The sequence below is a fragment of the Camelus dromedarius genome, chromosome 8 (assembly GCF_036321535.1).
Source record: "Camelus dromedarius isolate mCamDro1 chromosome 8, mCamDro1.pat, whole genome shotgun sequence".
Taxonomy (NCBI): domain Eukaryota; kingdom Metazoa; phylum Chordata; class Mammalia; order Artiodactyla; family Camelidae; genus Camelus; species Camelus dromedarius.
Window position 1 is genome coordinate 52266087 of NC_087443.1, and position 22103 is coordinate 52288189.

Sequence of the window (22103 nt, forward strand, 5' to 3'; positions counted from 1 at the left end):
TAGAGAATGGTTGACTAAATCTCGTACTTCCTTGCTGTATACTTGGATTTAAATGAATTATCCAGGTTCAGTTTAGGATTCCAAATGCACAAAGCCCAGGAAACTTGGCTTCTGGTCTCATGCGATAAACTGCAAACTCAGCTACCCAACACATGCTTCTGCGAGACATTATGATTAAAGCAATCAACCTTGATTATGGTAGGTAGCTGAACACAGGTTTAAAAAAATCAACTTTAAGTACATTCCACAATGCTTTACAGAAGCAAACAAAAACAAACAAACAAAAGAAACCAAGAATTAAAAAAAATCACAATTATTAAAAAGCTGATTTTTGCTTAAAACACCAAGCAAGGAATGGACATATGAATATTCCTAACCTGCAAAATGATTCCTCCACATTATATCAGCGAAACTCATTGGTGGGCCACTGGGAGGGTAGTGTTTACCTTTCAGAGGCTCATGATCAGTCCTTATCATATCCATTAAGGAGTTCTCCAACGAGTGCAAGTTAAAAGTGTCATAGGGCCTACTCCGGTCCTAAAAATAAAAACACAGAGCAAGACGATACATAAAATTACTTCATAAAATTAATAACAATATCATTTGCTTCTTGCCATGGATTGATGACATGAACCAAAGTTCCAGATAGTTTTAATAACACAACTATTCTTTTCATTAAGAATAATGACTTGGCAACATTAAGTTTAATACAAGTTTCCATAATTAATTAAACTGCATCCTTTTCCCTAATAATTCTTTAATGTATATGCCCCACTACTCCAGACTGATTTTTCTCTCAAATGAACTAAAAAAGTAAATTCAAAAGGAAGAGCCAAGTGAACTGTCTTTGCCTTCCCTCCCTCCACCCCCTGCCTCTACTGCCAAATGAATATTCTATTCAAATAAACAGAGATTTTTTTGTAGAGGAAGACCATAATCAAGAACTCTCAGTCTACAAACAGAATCACTTTCCTGAAAAGTCAAAAAGTGACTGCAGTTTCAATGTGATCTTATTGAATATCTCTCATATTTATTACCTGTTAAGTTCCATATATTCGATTTATAAAAATTAAAATGTATCCAAGTACTAAAACTACTTTTTAAAAACATTCACATGAAAAAACTTGAACCCACGGTTGTGTGTTTTCATGACGTTAGATACAAAAACATTTTGAAAACAGAGAGCTAACACAAACTAAGTGAAGAAAAAAATTGTTCTACTACATTTCAATACTCAAGCCCATGGGAGACCATCACCTACAAATTATTTTATTTTCGTCTGAGCCTAAAAGGAAGTGCAGCTCATGGCCTAATTTAATACTACAGAAGAGATTCAGTTTGCTTTTGTTAAAGAAAAGCCAGACAAACATAAACCTCAACAACCACACCAAATCAAACTACAGCGATGAGAGATTATTTTCCAGGGTTTTGAAGAGTTTATCCAGCCTGCAAATGATCACTTATCCTCTTCTATGAACAACAGAATAAAAAAATGACTGCTTAGATGAGCAAAAAGGGATACAACAGGTAAAAACCTCAGCTACAGTGATCATTTTCTAGTTGGTCTTAAACTCTTGGGAAGCTGTTTCCTTCTGGCTTCTGGAAAGTATGGCTGTACGCCTATCCAGGGAGGTAGAAAGGAAGGTGGCAGTTCCTCAGCACTAGCATAAAGGAGGAACCCAGAAGGTTACTGAGTGAATGAATGCAGTAAGTTTGGATGCAGGTCCTAAGATGAGCCATGAACTGAGAACCAGAAGGAAAAGTGCTAGAACAACTACAAGCAGTCGGTGGATCTGGGGTACACCACGATCTACTTCAGTCTGCACCTGAAACTCCTCCCTTTATACAAATCAGAGGATTGGGCTAGATTATTTACAATATCCATTACAACTATACTTTTTTTTTTTTTAACTGATAGATGACAAGAAAGGGTGGAGGGCATAGATGTTTTCAAGTGCTACAGAGAGAAATTCCATCTTTACAAACCTTTAATGCACACGTCATGAGCCAACTCCCTGCTAGGCCCTGGTGATTCAGAGATGAACGCTGTAACCTAGTCCCTGTTTGCAAGTAACTCATAGAGGGAAATACAACCAATTAAAATAAGAGTATAGGTGTTTTGACAAAGGAATGTGTGCAGTACGATGAAAACTAAGTCACATCTAAAAGAACGTCTATCTGTGTGTGTATTGTAATTTTTTAAAAAATCACACTCTGTAAAGTCCTAAGTGTCTTGAATCTGGACATTCTCAATGTCCTCAGTATTCTCATTGGTACAACAGAATCTTACCTGTAAGGATTAGGGTGAAATTACTTATGTATTCATTTTACTCACATTGTGTTTGCCAAAGAGCAAGTACTCAAAAATTTCTATCTTTACTGCCACCCCCACTCTTTTCTACCTCTACTCCATTTTTTCCCTTTTGAACACTCAGCAGTTTTCTGTCTCCATGGCTGGATGAGAAAGAGACACAGAATATTTTCTTTGGTTCTCCATTTTGGTCTCTGTATCATTTAAGAAGGTTTTTTCTTCTGCCTTTAGGATCTTGCTGCAGATCAACCGTTGTGCTTTGGGGTCAAGTTACCAGTGGAAACTCCAATTACTTATGGAGTAACGCTGAGTTTCTAGAAATGCAGGCTAATCTGTACCCATAAGAGGTATCACATTCTTTGCCCAAAGAAAAAGCCAGAGGTAAAAAAAAAGCTGATGGGTAGACAAAACAACGGCCTATTCCTGACACTGACAATCCCAGAATGAATGTCAAGGAACCTTCTATCATATAGGCCCACACTTCTCACTAGAACTGGCAGACATGGGACTGTTTCCAAAACAGGCTGAGGAGGTGAAGGAACTATAAGAAATGGCTGTTTGAAGGCATTCTAAAACCTTTCCAGCCAGGACAGGTTTGTTTTTTTTCCCCCCATTTAATTCTTGTTATTATTCTTCAAGGTAGATAACAACATACTCATTTTGCACAAGGAAGGTAAGGGTCAGAGAACATTCAAACCTGGATCTGACCTCCAAGCCAGTACCTAAGATGTGTAAAAATCTGTCCAAAGAAGTTGATCCAAACCATATGGGGCAGTACATGAAAGCTCTATAGAAGCATAGATAGCATTGCATCTAATTACCAATGAAATGACCTTGCTGGCGAGGTGGTAGTGAATTCCTGTCAGAAGACTATCAGATGTTAGATGACTACCTGTCAGGAAAATTGGAAGGGGATTGATTCGTGTATCTGAAGTGGTCCCCAAACCTGCTAGAGTGCTAAAATCATATGTTGTCAAATGGTTAAAATGCAGGTTCCCAGGCTCCAGCTAAAACCAACTTACTCATAATTAAAAAAAAAATAAGAGTCTCAGGTGATTCTTATGACTGGCTAGATTTGGGAGCCACTAGACTGGATGATTCTTCCAGTTAAGGCTTTCCACCCATGAAGCTGATCAGTAAAACGGGACAATAAAGTGAGGGTCTAAACAGCAGCAGGAAATAAACAAGCCCGGCTACTTTGCCAAGGGTCAGCTTTGCAGTCTTTAAGCTGATTGTGGGTGAGAGAAGCAGTTGGTGGCCTGGTTTTAAAAGCACAAACTTTGAAATTAGACCTCTGATTTTCAAATTCTGGCTCTGCCACTTGCCGGCATGTCACTCTGAACAAGTTTCTAAGCCTTGGTTATCTACATCTATAAAATGGGAGTGATAATAATTTTCTTCTTATGGTTGATTTCACTACTAAATGACAATGTACACGGCACCTGGCTACTGGAATATTATGGAGAACACAAAGAGATTTCTGTGATGCTGCCTCAGGGTATTGCAACATAGATTTTAAAACCTAGAGGTTCACGGATGCTAACCTAACAGGGTTCATTAGTGCTTGACAGATGAAAACATGTGAAATGCACAACAGAATTTGCACAGGCTTCTTAACTGAACAAAATTCAGTGCTAAGAGATTTATTTTCTCACTAAAATCAATTCTATCCATGCCTCATCAATTTATATTTGCATACAATTCACCCTTTCTTTTGTTTAATAAGTAGTAAATGTTGCTGAAATGTGATTAACCAGGAAGTCTGTAAGAAACAACAAAAAGGATAGAAAAACCAAAAAATCTGCAGTGAAACTCAACGGACATTATGCATAGAGAAAACAAGAGCACAATTTATCACTTAACTGCAAAGGTTTCAAGTGGCAACTAGTCTTTGAAAGCCTTTTTTTTTCGTAAGTTTTATTTCCAGACAAAGGGAATAACAAGTAAGGAAAACATCTTTTTGAGTTTGTTTTTACCAAGCAAACACATCAGGAAGTATTAGGACACTTATAAATAATGTATCTTTTCCTCTGGAGATAACCAAGGACAGATGTTATCAGTTAGTGCACACAGAGGCAGCCCACTCCCAATACTCAGTTCATCAGCACTGCTCCCCTTCTTCCCCTAGCTTGACCTAATATTAATAAACTTATTGAGGACTTAATACGTGCCTGGCACTGTTCTAAGCATGCTAATGCATTCCCTCACAACTCTATGAGGTAGGTAACTTTTATCCCCATTTTATAAATTAAGCAGTTAAATCTTGGACTGATGAAATAACTGGCTCAAGGTTCCAGGGCTAGTAAGAGTCACAGCCAGGACTCAAACCATCAAATCCAGACTGCTCTTAAGGACTCTCACTGTTTTGCTTCCTTGACTGCCTCTTACTTCCTCCACCTTAAATCCTTTTCACAAACACCCTCTTCAACCTAATCCTAACACAATCAGAGAGAGGGCTCTTTGATCCCACCCAGCCACACAGGCAAGCCAGCCCTCTTGGTCAATCACCCTTGTTCTACTGACAATTAGTTAAATTTAACAAGTAGCTTGATCTATCCTCCAGCATAACCCCAGGCCTGCCTCTTCCAGCACTATCTCATTTACCTGCCTTTTTTCTTTTCTACCCTTTCTGGCTTATCCTCAGATATTTCCTCTTCTAGAGATACAAGGTAGAAGGCTGCCAGGGGCCAAGAGCATCTGAAAAAAAAAAAAGCAGCTCTGGAACCAAATAATACAATTAATGATGGTTATGTAACTGCTCAAAGTCACAAAGCTGGTCAGAAATCTGTGACTTTTAAATCCACACCAGTAACTTCCCAATGTTCTATACTGATTAGTTCCCGCGCATGCCATGAACAATGGGGGCTTGGTTAAAACAAAGGGGCGCAGACAGGATCAAAAATCAAAAGGTGGGTAGATGTTTGAAAGGGCTAACAAAGGATAAATGGGATAATGAAATGATACAGAAAAAAAAAAAGAGGAGGAACTCCTAAAAGAAGGTCTTTCTATTTATCACATGGCTTCAACATATGTATGGATAAAACATTTCGAAGTTAAACGTATTCAACACATAATAGAGGATTAACCCACAAAACTAGCCATTTCTGAATTACTACCCACCTGTTTTTATTTTCTAACTAGTTTACATTATTTGAAACTCTCTTAGCTCCCTGTATATACTATAAAAATTGTTTAAGGGTAATGAATATGCTTTACCTATTTTTGAATGGATATTTAATTACATAATTGAAATGAACTTATTCTTCTCAAACACATACATACAGAGAATACTACAGGAAAAGCAAAAATCTCCAATCCTTCTGTCTTCTTGAACTCTCTTCAGACCACTACATACATCTGGCATGCCTGCTAACACATACACACATGCCTCCTACAAAGTAAAGGCATAGTGACTATGTTAAAAGAATCAAGTAATCATTCCAGTGTACATTCTCTAAGATAACTTCTGATTTTGAGGTTTCTTCCCTATCCCCTAATTTTCTCAAAATTTCTGTTCTGGCCCTTTGACTGCCTCTCTTCTATGCTTGGCCGACTTTGGCACAATGGTTTCCTGACCCCTGGTTTCCATGAAAGACGTCACTTCTAAGGAAATGTAAGGATCTAAGGAACTTGACATCCCTGAGTAAAAACCAAAGAGGCAATACATCCAGAAGATCAACACATAGTGATTTAAAGCACAGAATCTGCTTAAGAGAACTATAAAGAACAGAAAGAACATTAAATAATGAGTATTTGACAGGGGCAGGAAATAATTAGATGAGTAGTAACAAAATTTCTGTGTCATCAAGTAGAAGTCTAGGAATTTGTAGTTCTAAACCAATTTACTGCTGTTATTTGTCAGCACCTATGAGGTTGCTTTATCAAACTGAACTTTACGATAGTACCCTATAGTACTTAAAGTACCAAGGAGCTTGACAAACATTTGCCCTTAGATTAAAACCTTTCCCGAATAAAGGAAAACCAATGTCACTAACCTGAGGGGAAAAGAAAAAATAACTTTTCAAATGCAGATTTTCATCCCATCTTTAGTAGGTATGAAGTCCTCAGTCAACAGTAGATTTTAACCACCTGAAATGAAACTATGGAAGGTGTAGCCCTTCAGAAAACGTGATTCTAGACTCTCTCCTTCAGTCACTCAAACGCAAGCAAATGCTCCTTATATCTAACCTAAAGTCTTACAATGTTGAAACCTCTCTCACTTTTCTTAGAAAAACATAATTGATCAGCACCTGCTATGAATTTTAATATGATTTAACACGGTTGTTAAACCCAGTCTTCCATGCAAGAAATTCTCAAGAACCCTCAACCTAGCCTGGAATAGGATTAGGATCCATAAAGAAATTACTGCTTTCTCATCTTTTTCTTCTTGAGGATGACTAATTCTAATCACTATAAACTCCTTGTCAGACCATACTATTCCTTGCTGCATGACAGCAAACCACGCTAAGGTTCTCAAGAAGTTTTTTAAAAAGCAAAAGGAAGTTTGACCTGCTCTGAGAGATGCTCAACCATTAGTTGAGCATGACCACTTGAGGCACAATCCAGTCATTTCCTTCTAGTCTCCTCCTGCTCCCTCTCTGCTCCCATCTCCAATCTTCCTTCACAGCTCTTCTCACTGGTTTGCCACACAGGTCAGATAAGAGGCCCAGTTTATCAAACATAGGGAAACATGGCTCTTGAAGTCTTATTTACCTGAAATGACCTTCATATGGAGGCCAGATCTAAGCTGGGTGAAATGCTGAAGGGTCACCTGGACAAAAAGTACAAATGCCTATTACTCCCACTTCTGTGGTAAACAGTCCAGACCTAAGTACATATGCACTTTAAAAAGGAGTGATTATGCAGTTTAGCAACATGCTAAGTAAAAGGCAGAAACCTAGACCTAGGAAGGACACAGCAAGGGACAGCAGCAAGCACAGTGGTCGAAAGTCGAAAGAGCAAGCGTCAAGGAACTACAAAAATTAAAGTTGCCCCTTCCCCTGGTTATTGTGCACATGTGACTAGCTGGTGGAGCCCAAATCACTGGGTTGTTATCCAGCAGAATATTATCCCAAGTAGCTTAACAGGCATTGATAATTAGACATGACAATGCAGGAGGAGTGTGATCTTTGCAACCAAAGAACATTATGCAAAGGTACGTGTAGCTCCTCATATTATTTTCTTTTTACTGATCATAAATGTCAAAATCCTTTCACAAAACTGACCATTTCTAGGTATAGTTGGACTCTCCTTCCCCAACCCAATTATATTCATCCCAGATAATTAGCACTGATGCTTGTCATCTTCAATAAACGGTAACTTCCACGGGGGCAGAGATGTATCTTATTTCTCCATATTCCTAACTCAGTAGAGGGCCTGGCACATAATAAGCATTCAGTAAATGCTTACTTTGTATTTAAATCATCCTCCTGGTGGATGGTTTCACATTGCAAGATTTTCATTTAAAACTAACAAAGAACTGCACACCTATTAGAAAGGCTGAAAAAAAAGAAAGAAAGAAAACCTCTGACAATTTCAAATGTTGACTAAGACATGGAACATCCAGAACTCTTATAAATTGCTGATGGAAATGCAAAAATGGTACTGCCACTTTAGAAAAACAATTTGTTAATTATAAAGTTAAACACACTCTTAACAATACAACCTAGCAATCTTAAGGTAAATAAAAAACATATGTCTATACAAATACCTGTGCATAAATGATTATAACAACTTTATTAAATAATTTTATTCATAATTTCCCAAAACTGGAAACTACCCAAACACCCCTCAACTGGTGAATGGATTAACAAATTGTGGTATATCCATGCAATGGAATATTATTCAGCAATAAAAAATGAAATACTGATGTGCTATAACATGGATGAATCTTAAAAACACTATGATAAGTGGAAGAAGTCGGTCACAAAGAATCACTTGTTGTATAACTCTAATCATATGAGATGTCCAGAACAGGCAAGTTATCCAGAGACACACAGCAGACTAGCCATAGCCCAGGGCTAATCAGAGTCAGGAGGGAAATGGGGATCAACTGCTAGTGGGTATGGGGTTTCTTCTTGGGATGATGAAAATATTCTAAAATTAGATAGTGATGACTGATGACTAGCACAGAATTTTGTAAATATCCTAAAACCCACTGCATTGTATATTTTAAAAGGGTGAATAAATTCCATGGTATGTGAATTATATCTCAATAAAGCTATTATTAAAAAAAAAACTTTTCTAAGGCTTTAATAGGAACTATGACACTACCTGCAAATCATCTACTTTAGTTATAGGACATAAGACCTAAAACCTTCTTGAGCTATGACTGAAAGGCAAAGTCTTGACTCCAGCTGTTCCATTCAGGAGCCACTGAAGGACCCAGATAATTAAACCTAAATCACATAGTAATAAAGTTCAAAAGGCAACCCTACTGCCAGCCAAATAACTAATGCTATCCACTGTCACAATACGTATCATTTACATTTCTAAGGATGTCTTTAATGGTCCTCTAAAAACCTACAAGCAGTTATTAGCCATATTACCCACAAACAGCATCTTTTCATGTCTCCTGTTGTTTCTGATGAGTTTTTTCCATCCCAGAGATTCCTGTCTTACAGGAATATACTGTGTTCTGCAGAGACCCAGCTCATCCCATTTATAACTTTTGCATTTTAGACACTTTAATGTGTTCATCTTAATGAACCGGAGAATGATATGCTCCAGTGTCTCCCTAGAAGCACTACTCATCATAAAAGACACCTATGTCCATAAACACCAAGGTCTGCCCTGGTGTTTCAGGTTGTTTGACTTCAACAAACTTCAACTCAACTTCAATGGTTAGGTGAGGCAACACAGCAGAATTCGCAGATTCACCAGAATCTGACAGGGGCCGCGACGTGAACGCTTCTGCTGTGGCCCCCTGTTACCCTCTGATCCTTGCATTTAAAAACGCGTATCACCAAACACAGCTGCTTTTATGCAAATAGTCCTATGGCAATGAAAGCAATAAAGCAACAACTGTGCCACTTTGGGCTAGCACCTGTTTAGGGTTCTTCCCCTTTTCAGCAACCAACAGATGATGTCATGCCCAGCGTACAGGCAGATTAACAGCTATGGAACTATAGCTTTTCACTATCACTCCCTGGCTGCCACTAGAGAGGTCACCAATGTGCATGTGTGTTTATTTTTCAGAAGGGAACCTGGTGAGTACCAAAAAACTCCACATTCACTCCACATTGATGGACTGGGACCAGAGGAAGGGAAGCACTGTATTTTTTCTCAGTTTCTGAACCCCTCTCTTCTAATGGTAGAGGGGAAAACGAACAAAATACCCAACCAAAAAGCCCCTACATCTCAAGTTTATTGTACAATCTCATCTGATTCCAGATGAGACCAATAATAAAAATAGATTAAGCAACCAAACAAATATAATAGGATAGTATGGTCAAAATCTCTAAATGTCAACAATTTTTAAAGCTTTATTCTTTTTGAATTTCAACAGGCTTACTCCCCCTTTATGCCCTACTGTCTCTGACACAAGATAATGATGGTTTATAAAAATAGCTACCAATCTACCTCTGGGGCGAGGGAAATGGAGGGGTATATTGTTTTTCATAAAAAGCCTTATAGAATTTATTAAGTCATACCTACCATATAACAGATAATTAATATGTGCCAGGCCCTGTGCTGAGTATTTTATTTGGATTATTTTATTTAATCTTTACAACTGTCCTGTGAGGTAGATATTATAATTCTTATTTTACAGATGAGGAAACTAAATATTAAATTCAGTTCTTAATACATTCACGTGTCCTGGAAGAAGGCTAACCACACACAAACTGTTATGTAAGCATTCCAGGAAGAAAAGAACATATATAAATCAACCTAATCTTTCATTTCAATGTTACCATATTTATGATGAACACATTAAAGTATCTAAAATGCAAAGCATCAACATTTATTAGAATATTTGGTATTTGGAAGTTTAAAAAAATTTAGTTCAGAATGATACCTGTATCATTCTAGTAATGTTACTTTAAGGTACTTTAGAGATCATACAGTAAAATGCAATAATTTAGATTAAGGGAAGTTCAGTCAGAATTTCCAAAATGTCTACATCACAGAATATTTTTTAGAAAAGCCTTCTGTATTACTTTCAAATGTTAGTGCTAATAAGACTTTGCCAAGTGTGCTGAGGGCTGTTTTATGCTTTCTTCATTTATTCCACATGTATTTATCAAAAACTTTAATATGCCAAGCATTAAAGATTAAAAAGTTAAGTAGGCATAGTCTGTCCACAAGAAGCCAGCTGTCTAGTTTACAGATAATTACAATAGAACGACGTAAACGCAAGCACAGAGCTATGTGCTTGAAATTATGAAAGCACAAATGACAGAGAGAGAAAAAATGCTTCCAGAAAACGCAGGCTAGAGGCGCAGAGATGTCCACAGATGCCTGGGTCCCACCTGCTCAAGAAATTTGGAAGGACACAAGCAGAGGTACTTCAAAGGAAATATACACTATAGGCTATAAATAGATAAGACTCGTTTGTAAATACTGTTAACTTTAAGGATGTAGCTTAAGAAATCCTTTCTCCAGGACGGTATCAGGTTAATTTGTGCGTGAATGTGCCCAACATTGGAATAATATTCTACCACAGAAGAGGCTAAGTTTATTTTAAAGACTTTTTTTGTGGCCTTAAATAATTTACCTGGCATTCAGCTTTGGAGATGTGGAGGGGAATATTATTACCATTATCTGTTAAGCTAGATCTGCAAATACCATTCTCTAGCACATTAAGGCTACAAATAATCTGATTTCCTCCCACTACCTTTTATTTATAGAGTATTTTACATCTCATAAAGCATTTTCACATACCCTTGCTCCTCTGAACCTCATTAAGGTGTTCTTTTGAGCCTCACTTAGCACGCCCTATTCCACTTCAACACATCCCAGAACCTTTCTCCTCTTATTAAACCAACAACAGGGCTAACAAAATCTCCTGTAATTAAATCTCCAGAACTGATCGATCCTGGCTATGTGCCCAGTACTGTTTAAAGCACTTCACATATTTCATCTCATTTCCTCCCATAAAAGGCTATGGTGGTAAATACTATTCTTATCCCATTTGACAAGTGAGAACACTGAGGCACAATTCATTACACAGGAAGTTTCTGAAATAGGAGTCAAACCCAGGCAATCCAGAACCTTAAAACCACTGAGCTCTTCTGCGTCTACACTGGATAATCATTCCTAGCTAATAATTTTCATTTTCGTTATCATCTAACCATTGTTTTTCTACTATTCCTGGTGTGGGGTGTGTGTGTGAAAGAGAACTGTACCTTCTTACATTATCGCTTCTTATTCATTAAGCTGAATCCCACAGGAGCAAGGAAAAATAAATACATGGGTAATTCTGAAGCATTTTTTTCTGTCTATAATTTTAAATTTCTCTCCCACATCTAAGAAAGGACTGAAAAAACCCTAATGTTTGACTTCAATTTGTGTTTCCAACCCTATTTTGAGGAAACTGTTTACTTCTGTGAAAAAGTTTAAGTAATAATTTGCTTTCAAAAGGTAGGTAAAGTAGGACCTCATTTCTAGGTATAGCTATTTTGAGTTCTTAAACTGATTCAATTTACAAAAATTAATTTTATTCCCCAAATGTTGTAGAAACATCTATTGCCTAAAAAGTAAGGTATCAATGTAAAAAAATTATATATGAATATACATAAATATATAACCATAAATACGTATTTATGTAGAAACCCATGTATGTTACTCTTTCCATGGATTCTACTGTCACCAGAATATATTCTGCCTTCTGGAGAGAGGAAAAAAACAAGCAAGCAGAATGCCCGTGTTATGATTATCCTCATTCAGTGAAACTATAGGGTATATACAATATTCTAAAAGCAAAGACTCAAAAGAGGATTTCAAGACACAATTTGAGAAAGGAAAAGGGGGAGAAAAGCCAAGAAGAAATAAACTGGAAAAAGCAGACAGAACTCACTATTTGAACAACTGTATACACAAGATAATCAATCAGTCTTTTCACTGAGATGACCAGTGGTGGCCAGAAAGATAACACTCTGCTGCTCTGCAGTTAGATAAACGTAACAACTCATGAATCAAAACACATGATGAGCACTCAAATTTCAACAGAATTGGACGAGTTACTTAACCTCCCTGTGAGTCAGTTTCCTCATATGAAAAATGCACGTAACGATAATATCTACCTTACATGAATGTTATAAAGATAATATTTGGAAAGCACTTAGTACACTGTGCAGCCTAAAGGAGTGCCAAGTAAGTGTTAAATAAATAAACAAATGAATAGCATTCACCTCTGTCGTCATGCAGGGAAGTGAACGTGGTCATATGCCATGGTGCGGAAGTTCAGAATGAACCTCAGTTCCTTTTTCATGTAGTAATGATGAACCAAGGCAAAAGCAAGGCATGAGTTACAGGCTGATAACTATGGAAATATGAAAGACGCAAGTGGCAAGTAAATTACATTCGAGGAACTGAATATATATATAAGGCAATGAGAAACCTAAAGCAATTATTCTGAAAAAACAGAAGATAGGAAAGTTGTTGGGGACCAAAAGAGAGGAGGGAAAATGTTATACACACACACACACACACACACACATACACACACAAAGCGCTCCTCCTCCCCACACATACATTTTAGGTGAGTAATACCTAAACTATTGAACAATCTGTAATCACTGTAGGTATGAACAAAACTTCAAATGGATACAAAGTGCTTTAAAAAATACTTTCATTTAAATAATTTTATGACTGTTGACAACTCATCTATCCTATATAAAAATAATTTTATTCAAAATGCAAAACTAAAAGTTCAAAGATAATACTTAGGCATATCTCTAGTGATAACAAATGAGAACAGATGTAAAATGCTTTTGTCAACTGCAAAGAAAGCACCACCAGATAAAATTAATAGAAACTGTCAGTACAATATATGCATTTAGCCATTACTGGGCAATATTTGTTGTTGTTCAAAACACTCACTAGCTTTAGAAAATCTGATGAAACATTCTATCTATCAGAAGTGAAGACTTAGGTCTAATAGACAGTCTATCAAGCATGCAAGAAAACTCTTACACTCTCCTTGCAAATCAGTATTGTATCTCTCTATATAATATGTTGTTTTAATGATGGCATGCAAATGGCAAACCATAGATTTATGCATTAAAGTGAGAAATGAAAAAGAAACCACAAGTTATGAAACTTTACTATGACTTGCACTACAGATAAACTGCCAAATCATGACATAAAATGCAAACTAAGATAAAATTGTTTTAAATATCAGCTCATTCATACCCATTTGTTCTAAGACAAGACTATTTATCTGCACTGTCCAATATGGTAGCCTCTACCCATACGTGGCTAGAGAGCAACTGAAATGTTGCTAGAACAAACTGAGATGTGTTGAAGGTATAAAACGCATACTGGATTTTGAAGACGTGGTATAAAAAGAACCATGTAAAATATCTCATCATTAATTTTTATATCAATCACATGTTGAAACGATATTTTGGATACAGCAGCTTAAAAACAATATATAATTAAAATTCACTTCACTTGTTTCTTTTTGCTTTTTAATTATGCCACTAGGAAATTTAAAATTATCCTACGGGCCTTGCAGTCTATTTCTATTGGGCAGCACAGCTAAACACAAATAAAGTTAATGGTAACTCACCTTGAATTCCTGTGTTTCAAAGTTAAGATCACTGACTATTCCCCAACTAGACTACAAATGTAAGTAACCCCTGCCCCAAACTGTGCTTTCTGACCTAAAACCACCCTGTGACTGACCTCAGCCTCCAAAACTTTGTATTTGTACTCCAGCTCCCCCACCTCTAAGGCACTCTCAAGACTGTCAAAGTGGTGCTGGCTCAACAAGTTTAGGAAACCCAGGTTTGTATGATCAACACGTTTCCCTGGTGGTCCTTCTATAGGGTTTGGCAAAGTCAATCAATACCGGGGCTGTAAAACGTAGTATTTTGTATAGAGGATGTGTAACAGGAACAGTTAGAAAAAAGCAATTATATATAAGTCTATCTAGTGACTTAAATTACTTGAATTAAAATCCACACCTGCACCAATCTACCTTATTTTGGAAAAGCGAAAGAGCAAATCATATGGGCACTAAGGTTCCTGCTCTGACACAGGAGGAGAACATAGCACTAAGTTAGACAACAGGTACAATATATCAGTTTCACTCAGGTTTCTGGGTCTTATACACAGGCTAGAAACATAATCTAAATGTGTAGACTTTGCAGAATCCTTATTATTTTAATGATTTGGTACCCAACCCGACTGAGTCTTTTAAAGTAGAAGTGGGTGGGGTTTTAAGGCAGATATGAAACAAATATAGCCATCTCTACTACTTTTCTTTTAGTCTCAGGACTTAGTAGAACACCATTTTAAAGCTCACCCAGCCAAGATAAATTCCCTAGTCTAGAGCTGATTATAATGTGGCAAGTTAGCTGAAGTCCACCAAGTCTCCCCAGTACAGAGTGAATTACACCTTGCCATTTTGATTCCCAACAATGGCCATATTTAACCTCCAGAATTACAGCTACTTAAATAGGCCATACTTATGAAAAACTAAATATATAAATATATCCTGAAATCACTAAACAGAAAACAGACATGACTCAATTTTGAACTTTTCATCATTGTACACATGTTAATCTCAAGCAACACACATTTTTACTTACCCTAAAATAGTCACCCATCCCAACCACACTTATTTTAACCATTTTCTTTCAATTCTCCCAGTGTTCTCTATATCAGTAAGTTAAAAGATTTTCTTAATGAACAAAGACATCAGATACCCTCCAAATTCTATGGCAACCTAACCACAGAACATCAGAATAAAAATCTTTCCCAACTTGGGAATCATGCATTGATGACAAAAACATATTTACTTGATTTATCAATAAGATGAGCCACAATCAATTATGAAACTTTGGCAGCTTTACTTTGGTTTTCAGCATGTTTCTTAAGTTTTTCTCCACCATCAATGAATACTCAAATCAATCAGTCCATATTAACAAAATTAAGAATGATTAAGAATGACCACTGATAAAACAGCATTCCAAAATTAAAGAGAAATTTTGATTTTTAGATCACTAACACCACTTTGCAATTAAATGGTCTACTCAAGATGTCTCTACGGGCACTCCTATCCTATCTTCCTTTGTAAGGTTTCTCACAGTTGTACCTCCTCCCTAGATTTGTGCCAAACCCAAGATAACTATCATGCCTTCTCAGCAGCCTCCCTACCCCCAGGCTGCACTGGGGCAGGCACACACTTCTCCAATTCACCTGCCTTGTCCTTCTAAACATGTATTTTTATTGTGTCACGGCTCTGATCTTAGTCCTTCAGGGACTTAGCTTCCCCTCTGTGTGCAGGAGAACCCACATTCCTAAGCCAGACACTCAAGACTGTCACTTTCACGGTAAACATCATCAGTACTAGGCTAATTCGGGTCTCCATTTTACATCCTTACTCTCATATCACCTTTATCTCACCTACTGCTAATTTAAGTTCTCTTATAGTGTAGTATGTACAAAGACAGCTTAAATGCTTTCTAAAACCAAGTGGAATCCAGTAAATAAAAATTTATTATTACTTTTTTAATCCTAGAGAACAACCAACCATCTTTATCTCCCAATAAAGACCTGCTCTACTCAGGATGGTCTGATCAATAACCCCATTAATGGCTCATTTTTCTTTCCTTATTTTGGATTCCTATCATAACTAGCCAAATCCTATCTATCCTTCAAAATGGAGCTAAAGGGACATTATCACTTAAAAAAAAGTTCTAGGCCAAATTATTTTTGCCTCTACTTGACCATTCATGGCAACTAACACATCTCACAATCTGGTATCTGCTTTCATTTAATGCTTTGTCACACGTACATTAGTTCCTAAAGACAGGACTCAGATAAACTGTGTCATCATAGTTCCCAACACTAGTTCAAGAACACGGAATGTACTTCGTGAATACTGAATTCAAATTCCAGTTAACAGCATTGCCATGTGAATTTCTACAAATTTATAATAAAGAGAAAATATATTAAATAGTATATAAGAATTTTGCACAGCACAGTTTCCACAGCTGTTTCTACAGAACAGATTTACAAAACATATCTTTACTACATAGATTGTCTTTTTACAATTCTGACTATTGTAAGAAGTTATCAGACAAGATCATTAATAATATACACAATGCAAATTATGCTGAACACACAGTCTATCTTTCTTTGATGGCTTAGAACAAACATGAAGTGTCTTACAGGCATCATGAATATTATGATCGTGCCACAGGAGATTAAAAGATTGGGTTTTGAACTTGCTTCTGACACTCCCTAGAAGAAACTTCTTAATATAAATCCCTGATGTCAGCTTACTTGCCTATGGCTTGCATACAAAAAAACTGGAATATGAAATGGGCAATTGCTTAACTTCCTGGACAGGATAAAGTGGCTGCCTTTTTGAATATTTAATTATCGTAACAAAAGCTGAAGCATCCTTTTACCTCGCTTTGTCCTCTTCGTTGAAATCTTCTTCACTGTCTTTCAATGTCCTTTGACGTCTCAGTATTCAATACATTCTCTATTATTTATGTCCCTCTAACAGAATGTGTCACTTCTACTCCCTCGTCTGCTTCAGCCCTCTGTTACATCCCTCAGTGTAAAGGAATATATTCACTATAAAGAGATTTTTCTTCCTTTCCTCCTCACTCTAGGTCTTGCAGTTTTGACCTTAAGCTGTAATTTCCTTTAAGTCTCCTTCTGTGTATCACAATTAACAGAATCTAGGCCTAAATTAGAATTAGAATATCAAATATCCCACAGGATTTTAAAATGAAAATCTTGTGTTATACCTGGATGATTCACCAACTTTAAAATAGCTACTCTGGAATAACATTTCACATGCTAGATCACACCAAAGTTGATAGGTCAAGTAGAATCAGCTACACCGGCAAATAAGCAGGAAGTAGGCAGTCAGATCTAAAAACGTTAACCAAATAATTCTGCTACCTTCAGGTGAGCTTATGTCTTTGGAATGTTGAGGAATTCAAAGTCAAAATGATAAAATCAATCTCCCCACCCAGTCCCAAATCTTCTAAAATGCCAAATGTATAATGCCTTTGAAAGTCAAGTTTACATTTTTCCATTCACCAAGTTTTACTCTGCAACACCCTGAAGCATTAGCAAAATTAGTCTGTCTCTATTCTGCTTAAAAGCAACACAAAGTTTAATTTGACGAACATTGCAGAAGAGCTTCATCAGCACTGTAAAATGGTTCAAAGTATTTAGATTGTGTTTTTGCAGCTTAAGAGCCAACTATTTTATTTCATTTTTTTGTATTTTTTTAAACTTTTTCTTTTTTTATTGAGTTATAGTCACTTTATAATGAAGAGCCAACTATTTTAAAATGCTGTTTTTTTGGTTTTTCTCCAGATAACTTTTGACCTTTGAATGAGCACCATGGCAGTGAGGTGCGTGGTAAAGCTTCATCTTAAACTGTCACATTAAAACAAACAAGCAAACAAACAAAATAGAGTCTTTGTTTTAATTTAGGTATATGCAGAATATATTCTGCAAAAGAGTTCAGAACTGGCAAAACTTTGGTCAATTGTTCTTACCAGGCCTTGATGTCATACATCTTAAATAAACTGTATTCCAAAATGCGCTAAAGTTAAAACATTTCGTTACCGGTAGAAACTAAGTAATAGAGAATAGTTAGGTTTCTACACTGGTCTATAAGTAGTTAATTGGTTACAAAGCTTAAAAACAAACAAACAAAAAAACCCTGCATCATATAGGCAACACTGTTTCTACGTGAAAACCTTAAGATCTGGTTCACCTCTCTTGGTGAGTTGCAGGTCTACCATTGAGATCCAGGACACTGCCCCTCTACCCCCACAAACCCCCAGCTTCTACCCTCTCCCCCAGTTCTACTCTCTTCATTAGGTCACAATAGTAGGAATAACAACAACAAAGACATGAATGGGAGAGTGGAAATGTTCTTCTGGGGAGAGGAGGTCATTTCTATATTAGCAATTTCTTAAAGTCATTCTTTTTTTTCTTTTCTTTAAATGGAGGTACTGGGGATTGAACACAGGACCACATGCATGCAAAGTATGCGCTCTACCACTGAGCAATAGTCATTATTGAAAGTCGTTATTTCTAAGTTGTATCTCGGATACCGGAAATGAAACAACATCTCTCTCTTGAATCAAAACTTTCAAGTCCATTTATTTATTCAAATACATTAGCATCTACTATAATTGAAGCTTTGCTTAATTTACTTTCCAGATTAAGCCATGAGTTCCACCTTCCCAATTAAAAAAAATGTCCATAGTACATTCAACACCTATGACTAATGAGTCCATAAATCTCTGTCCTACCAGATTAGCTGCAAGTTTACTAATGGGGTGATGGGTTTGTACCCTAATCTTTTTAATGCTAGTGTTATTGTAAATAAGTGATTTAACATATGTAAACCAATGAAATGAATGCCACAAAATGATCTGTATTATGTAAAGTTAATTTGAATGCTCTAGAAAAAGCTAGATAAAAGAGGAGTTGGGCCCCCTCTATTTAGAAAGTACTCTTACTAAAATTGGGCAAAATTTCTCTGAGCTATGAAGAGGGAGAAGAACAAATTTTATGAGATGCCTAAGTTTTAAAAATCTTTTAAAGGTTTATTGGATGTCATGCAGCAGCAGTGTTTTTACTCTGTATCTGTGATTCTTAACCATTTTTGAGTTATGGGCTGCTTTGGAAATTAAATGAACATTACAGCCCACTTCCCTCCCTAGAAATACAAGTGGATAAACACTCAATTCTGGTGGATCTCATACCCTGGCCCCATCTTCCTCTCCTTCACCCTCTCAGAAAACTCATCTCCCTGTGGCTCTATGGATCCTAAGCTTCAAAATATTTCATCATGTTTACACGTGTTAAAAAACTAAGCATTGTGTAGTATAGCAGAACTAAATTGCATAAGATCAATCTCAATTGCTAAGACCTTATTAATGATATTTCAGACTGGCTGATAACATATACTGACTTCTCAAGTGAGTTTATTCAACTTAAACAATAATGGATGCCAGGTCTCAGTTCTCTCACTGTTTGTGATCCTCCCCTATGGTTGATGGATTAGTAACTCCTTATAGTTCTTTGCAGTGCCATGCTGTAAGCCATAAACAAGATGACTAATCAGCTAACTCATGCTCTAATTCTCAGGGTATAATAAAAAAAAAACAACAGTCTAGAATCAGAAAAAAGCTCTTGACTTAGAATAGCAGTTATTTCTTCTCTCAGATTTAGTGTTCTAATAAGTAAGTAGACCACAAAATAATCTATCTTAATAAGGTTTTCCTTCCCACGCACTAAGAGTCATACAAAAGCATGGGTGGATAAGAGATGTCAAATCACTTGCTCAAATATTCCCAACACATAGCTTTCCCTTCTGAAGTTCCTCCAGTCTAAACCCACCTGGGCTTATGAGTCATAAAAATTCTAATCTACCACGATTAAGCCTTTTCACCTCTAAATCATTTTTCCCAGCTGCCTAAACCAAAAACCTGAAGAGTCATTCTGAACCCCTTCTCCTTTATGCCCCACATCCAAGCAATCACCAGTCCTTCCAGTGGTCTCCTAATTTACTTCTCAAGTCAGTCCCTTCCTCTCAATCACTTTGGGTCCTTACACGTTAACCAGTTTCCCTGACTCTGTCTGGTTTCTGACAGTCCGTACCCCAGAATAATCTTTTTGAAACAAAGATGTGATCAGTTCATTCACCAATTCAAAGCCTCACAATGGCTATCTTTCTCAGCTTAAAAATCCTTCAATGTCCCTATTGGACAGAGTTGAAGGCGCAGGAACGCTGCAATGGCCTTTGTGATCAGGCCCCTATCTATATCTCCAGCCTCATCTCTCACTTGCCTGGCTCCTACCGTGAATCTTCTGCTCCCTCAGCATACCACGTGTTCCTTACCTGTGTACCTGTCGTTCCCTTGGCTTAAAACAAATCTTCTTTGCTGCAATCCTTACCCCTATGCCCTGGTCTGTCTGGGAAACCCTACCCATTCACCTCTGAATACAGCTTTAAAATGCCCAAAGATGTTCATGATAGCATTATGTTTAAGAGTTAAAAACTGAAAAGCTAAATCCTTCAAATACAGAAATAATTTGTTAAATTATAATGGTTTCCTGTGATGGAATATCATGCTATAATAATGTTTATAAATTTAATGATACGAAAGACTAAAAAATATGACTATGAAATTGTTTACACAGAATCATCTCGACCACATAAAATACAATATACTACAATATACATACACATAAAAAAGAGAGAACTGGCAGAAAATGCACCAAAACATTAAGAGTACTCAACCCTGGGTAATAGAATTATAAGCAATTTTTCCGTCTCAAAATTTAAATAGTGAATATGTATTACTTTCAAAATCAGAAAAACCTTGAAAATATTTTAAACTATGAAGACTTTCCTGGAGCCTTCCCAATCACACACACACACACACACACAGACACACACACACACACACACACACTCATTCCTTCTTCTGATTCAATCCAAGTACACATTCTCTTTGTTGTGCATATTACACGTAGTTATAAACCTTATCATCTTACATGTTAATTCATGTTTGTCAGGGACCTGTCTGAGGACAGGACATGGTTCAGCTTTAATCCTTGGTGCCTGACCTCTGGTAGTGGCCAGTTAATTGTTCATAAAATGAAACTGCTCTATTTTGCTAGCTACATGCAAATGACCAATAAATGTCTTATCAGTCATTTGTAACTGTAAATCATTAACACATTCAACAAATATTTACCATCTGCCTAAAATACCCTAGGTACTGTCACAACCCCCGGGAACACCGCAGTGAAGAGGTCCTTGCCCTTGTGGTGCCTACACTCTAGTGTGGAGAAACAAAAAGAAATAAATAAAACAGCTCATTTCAGAGAGTAACAAGTGCTATAAAGACCATGTGGGATGAGGGGATTCAGGGACGATCTGGAGAAAGAGCACAACATCAAAGGCGTACTAGAGTCTTTCTGGCAAACCAGAATTACTGGGAGAGAGATATGGAAGGAACTGCAGTCACTGGCATATGCTGGGTCTGTTCCCCAGGCCGAATATGGCTTCCTTTTTTCAAACTCTCATGCAGCCAAACAGGTATTTTTAAATCGAAGAAAAGTGAGGTGTAACTTCAGAGGTCCCATCAGAACACCTTTCCTGTACTCCACAAACTTTGGCATGCCTAGGAATCCCCTTAAAAGCTTAATAAAATACAGATTCCTGGCGCTCACCCCCAGAGGGGAAAAAGGCATATTGAAAGATGGTAAGTGTAAGAGGCAAGCAGGCATAGAAGAAGGGAAGAACTGGATATGGAGTCAAAAGTCCTCTGTTTCCGTTGCTCCTCTGTCACCTTACTAGTCAGCTAACACTCTCGGAGTCTCAAGTAGAATAATCACCCTGATTCACAAGAACATGTAAGGATTAAATAAGATAATTTATGTGAAAAAGATGAGGCCAGTGCTTGACATGCAGGGTCCCCTGTAGGTGTCAACTGTATCCATTTGAAGAAGGCATCAAAAATAATTCAACATCCAAAAGTTAGAGTATGTGGATTATGACTACGAGGGAAGATGCCAAAAGAAACTTAATGTGAATCCCATGCCTTTGATCAGGGAATTCTGTCAT

At 37.0% G+C, this 22103-nt stretch overlaps 1 protein-coding gene across 8 annotated transcripts in view; it reads right to left on the minus strand.

Annotated features, from left to right (window-relative positions):
- CPEB3 (cytoplasmic polyadenylation element binding protein 3) overlaps positions 1–22103 on the minus strand; it is a 164394-nt gene that overhangs the window by 104692 nt on the left and 37599 nt on the right. For 6 of the 8 annotated variants that reach the window (XM_064488220.1, XM_031461384.2, XM_064488222.1 and 3 more), the window contains exon 3: positions 378–537. In XM_064488220.1, coding sequence (XP_064344290.1) covers positions 378–537 — 160 coding nt within the window. The remainder of the gene's footprint in view (positions 1–377; positions 538–22103) is intronic. The other 2 variants (XM_064488223.1, XM_064488224.1) reach the window with 1 other exon arrangement.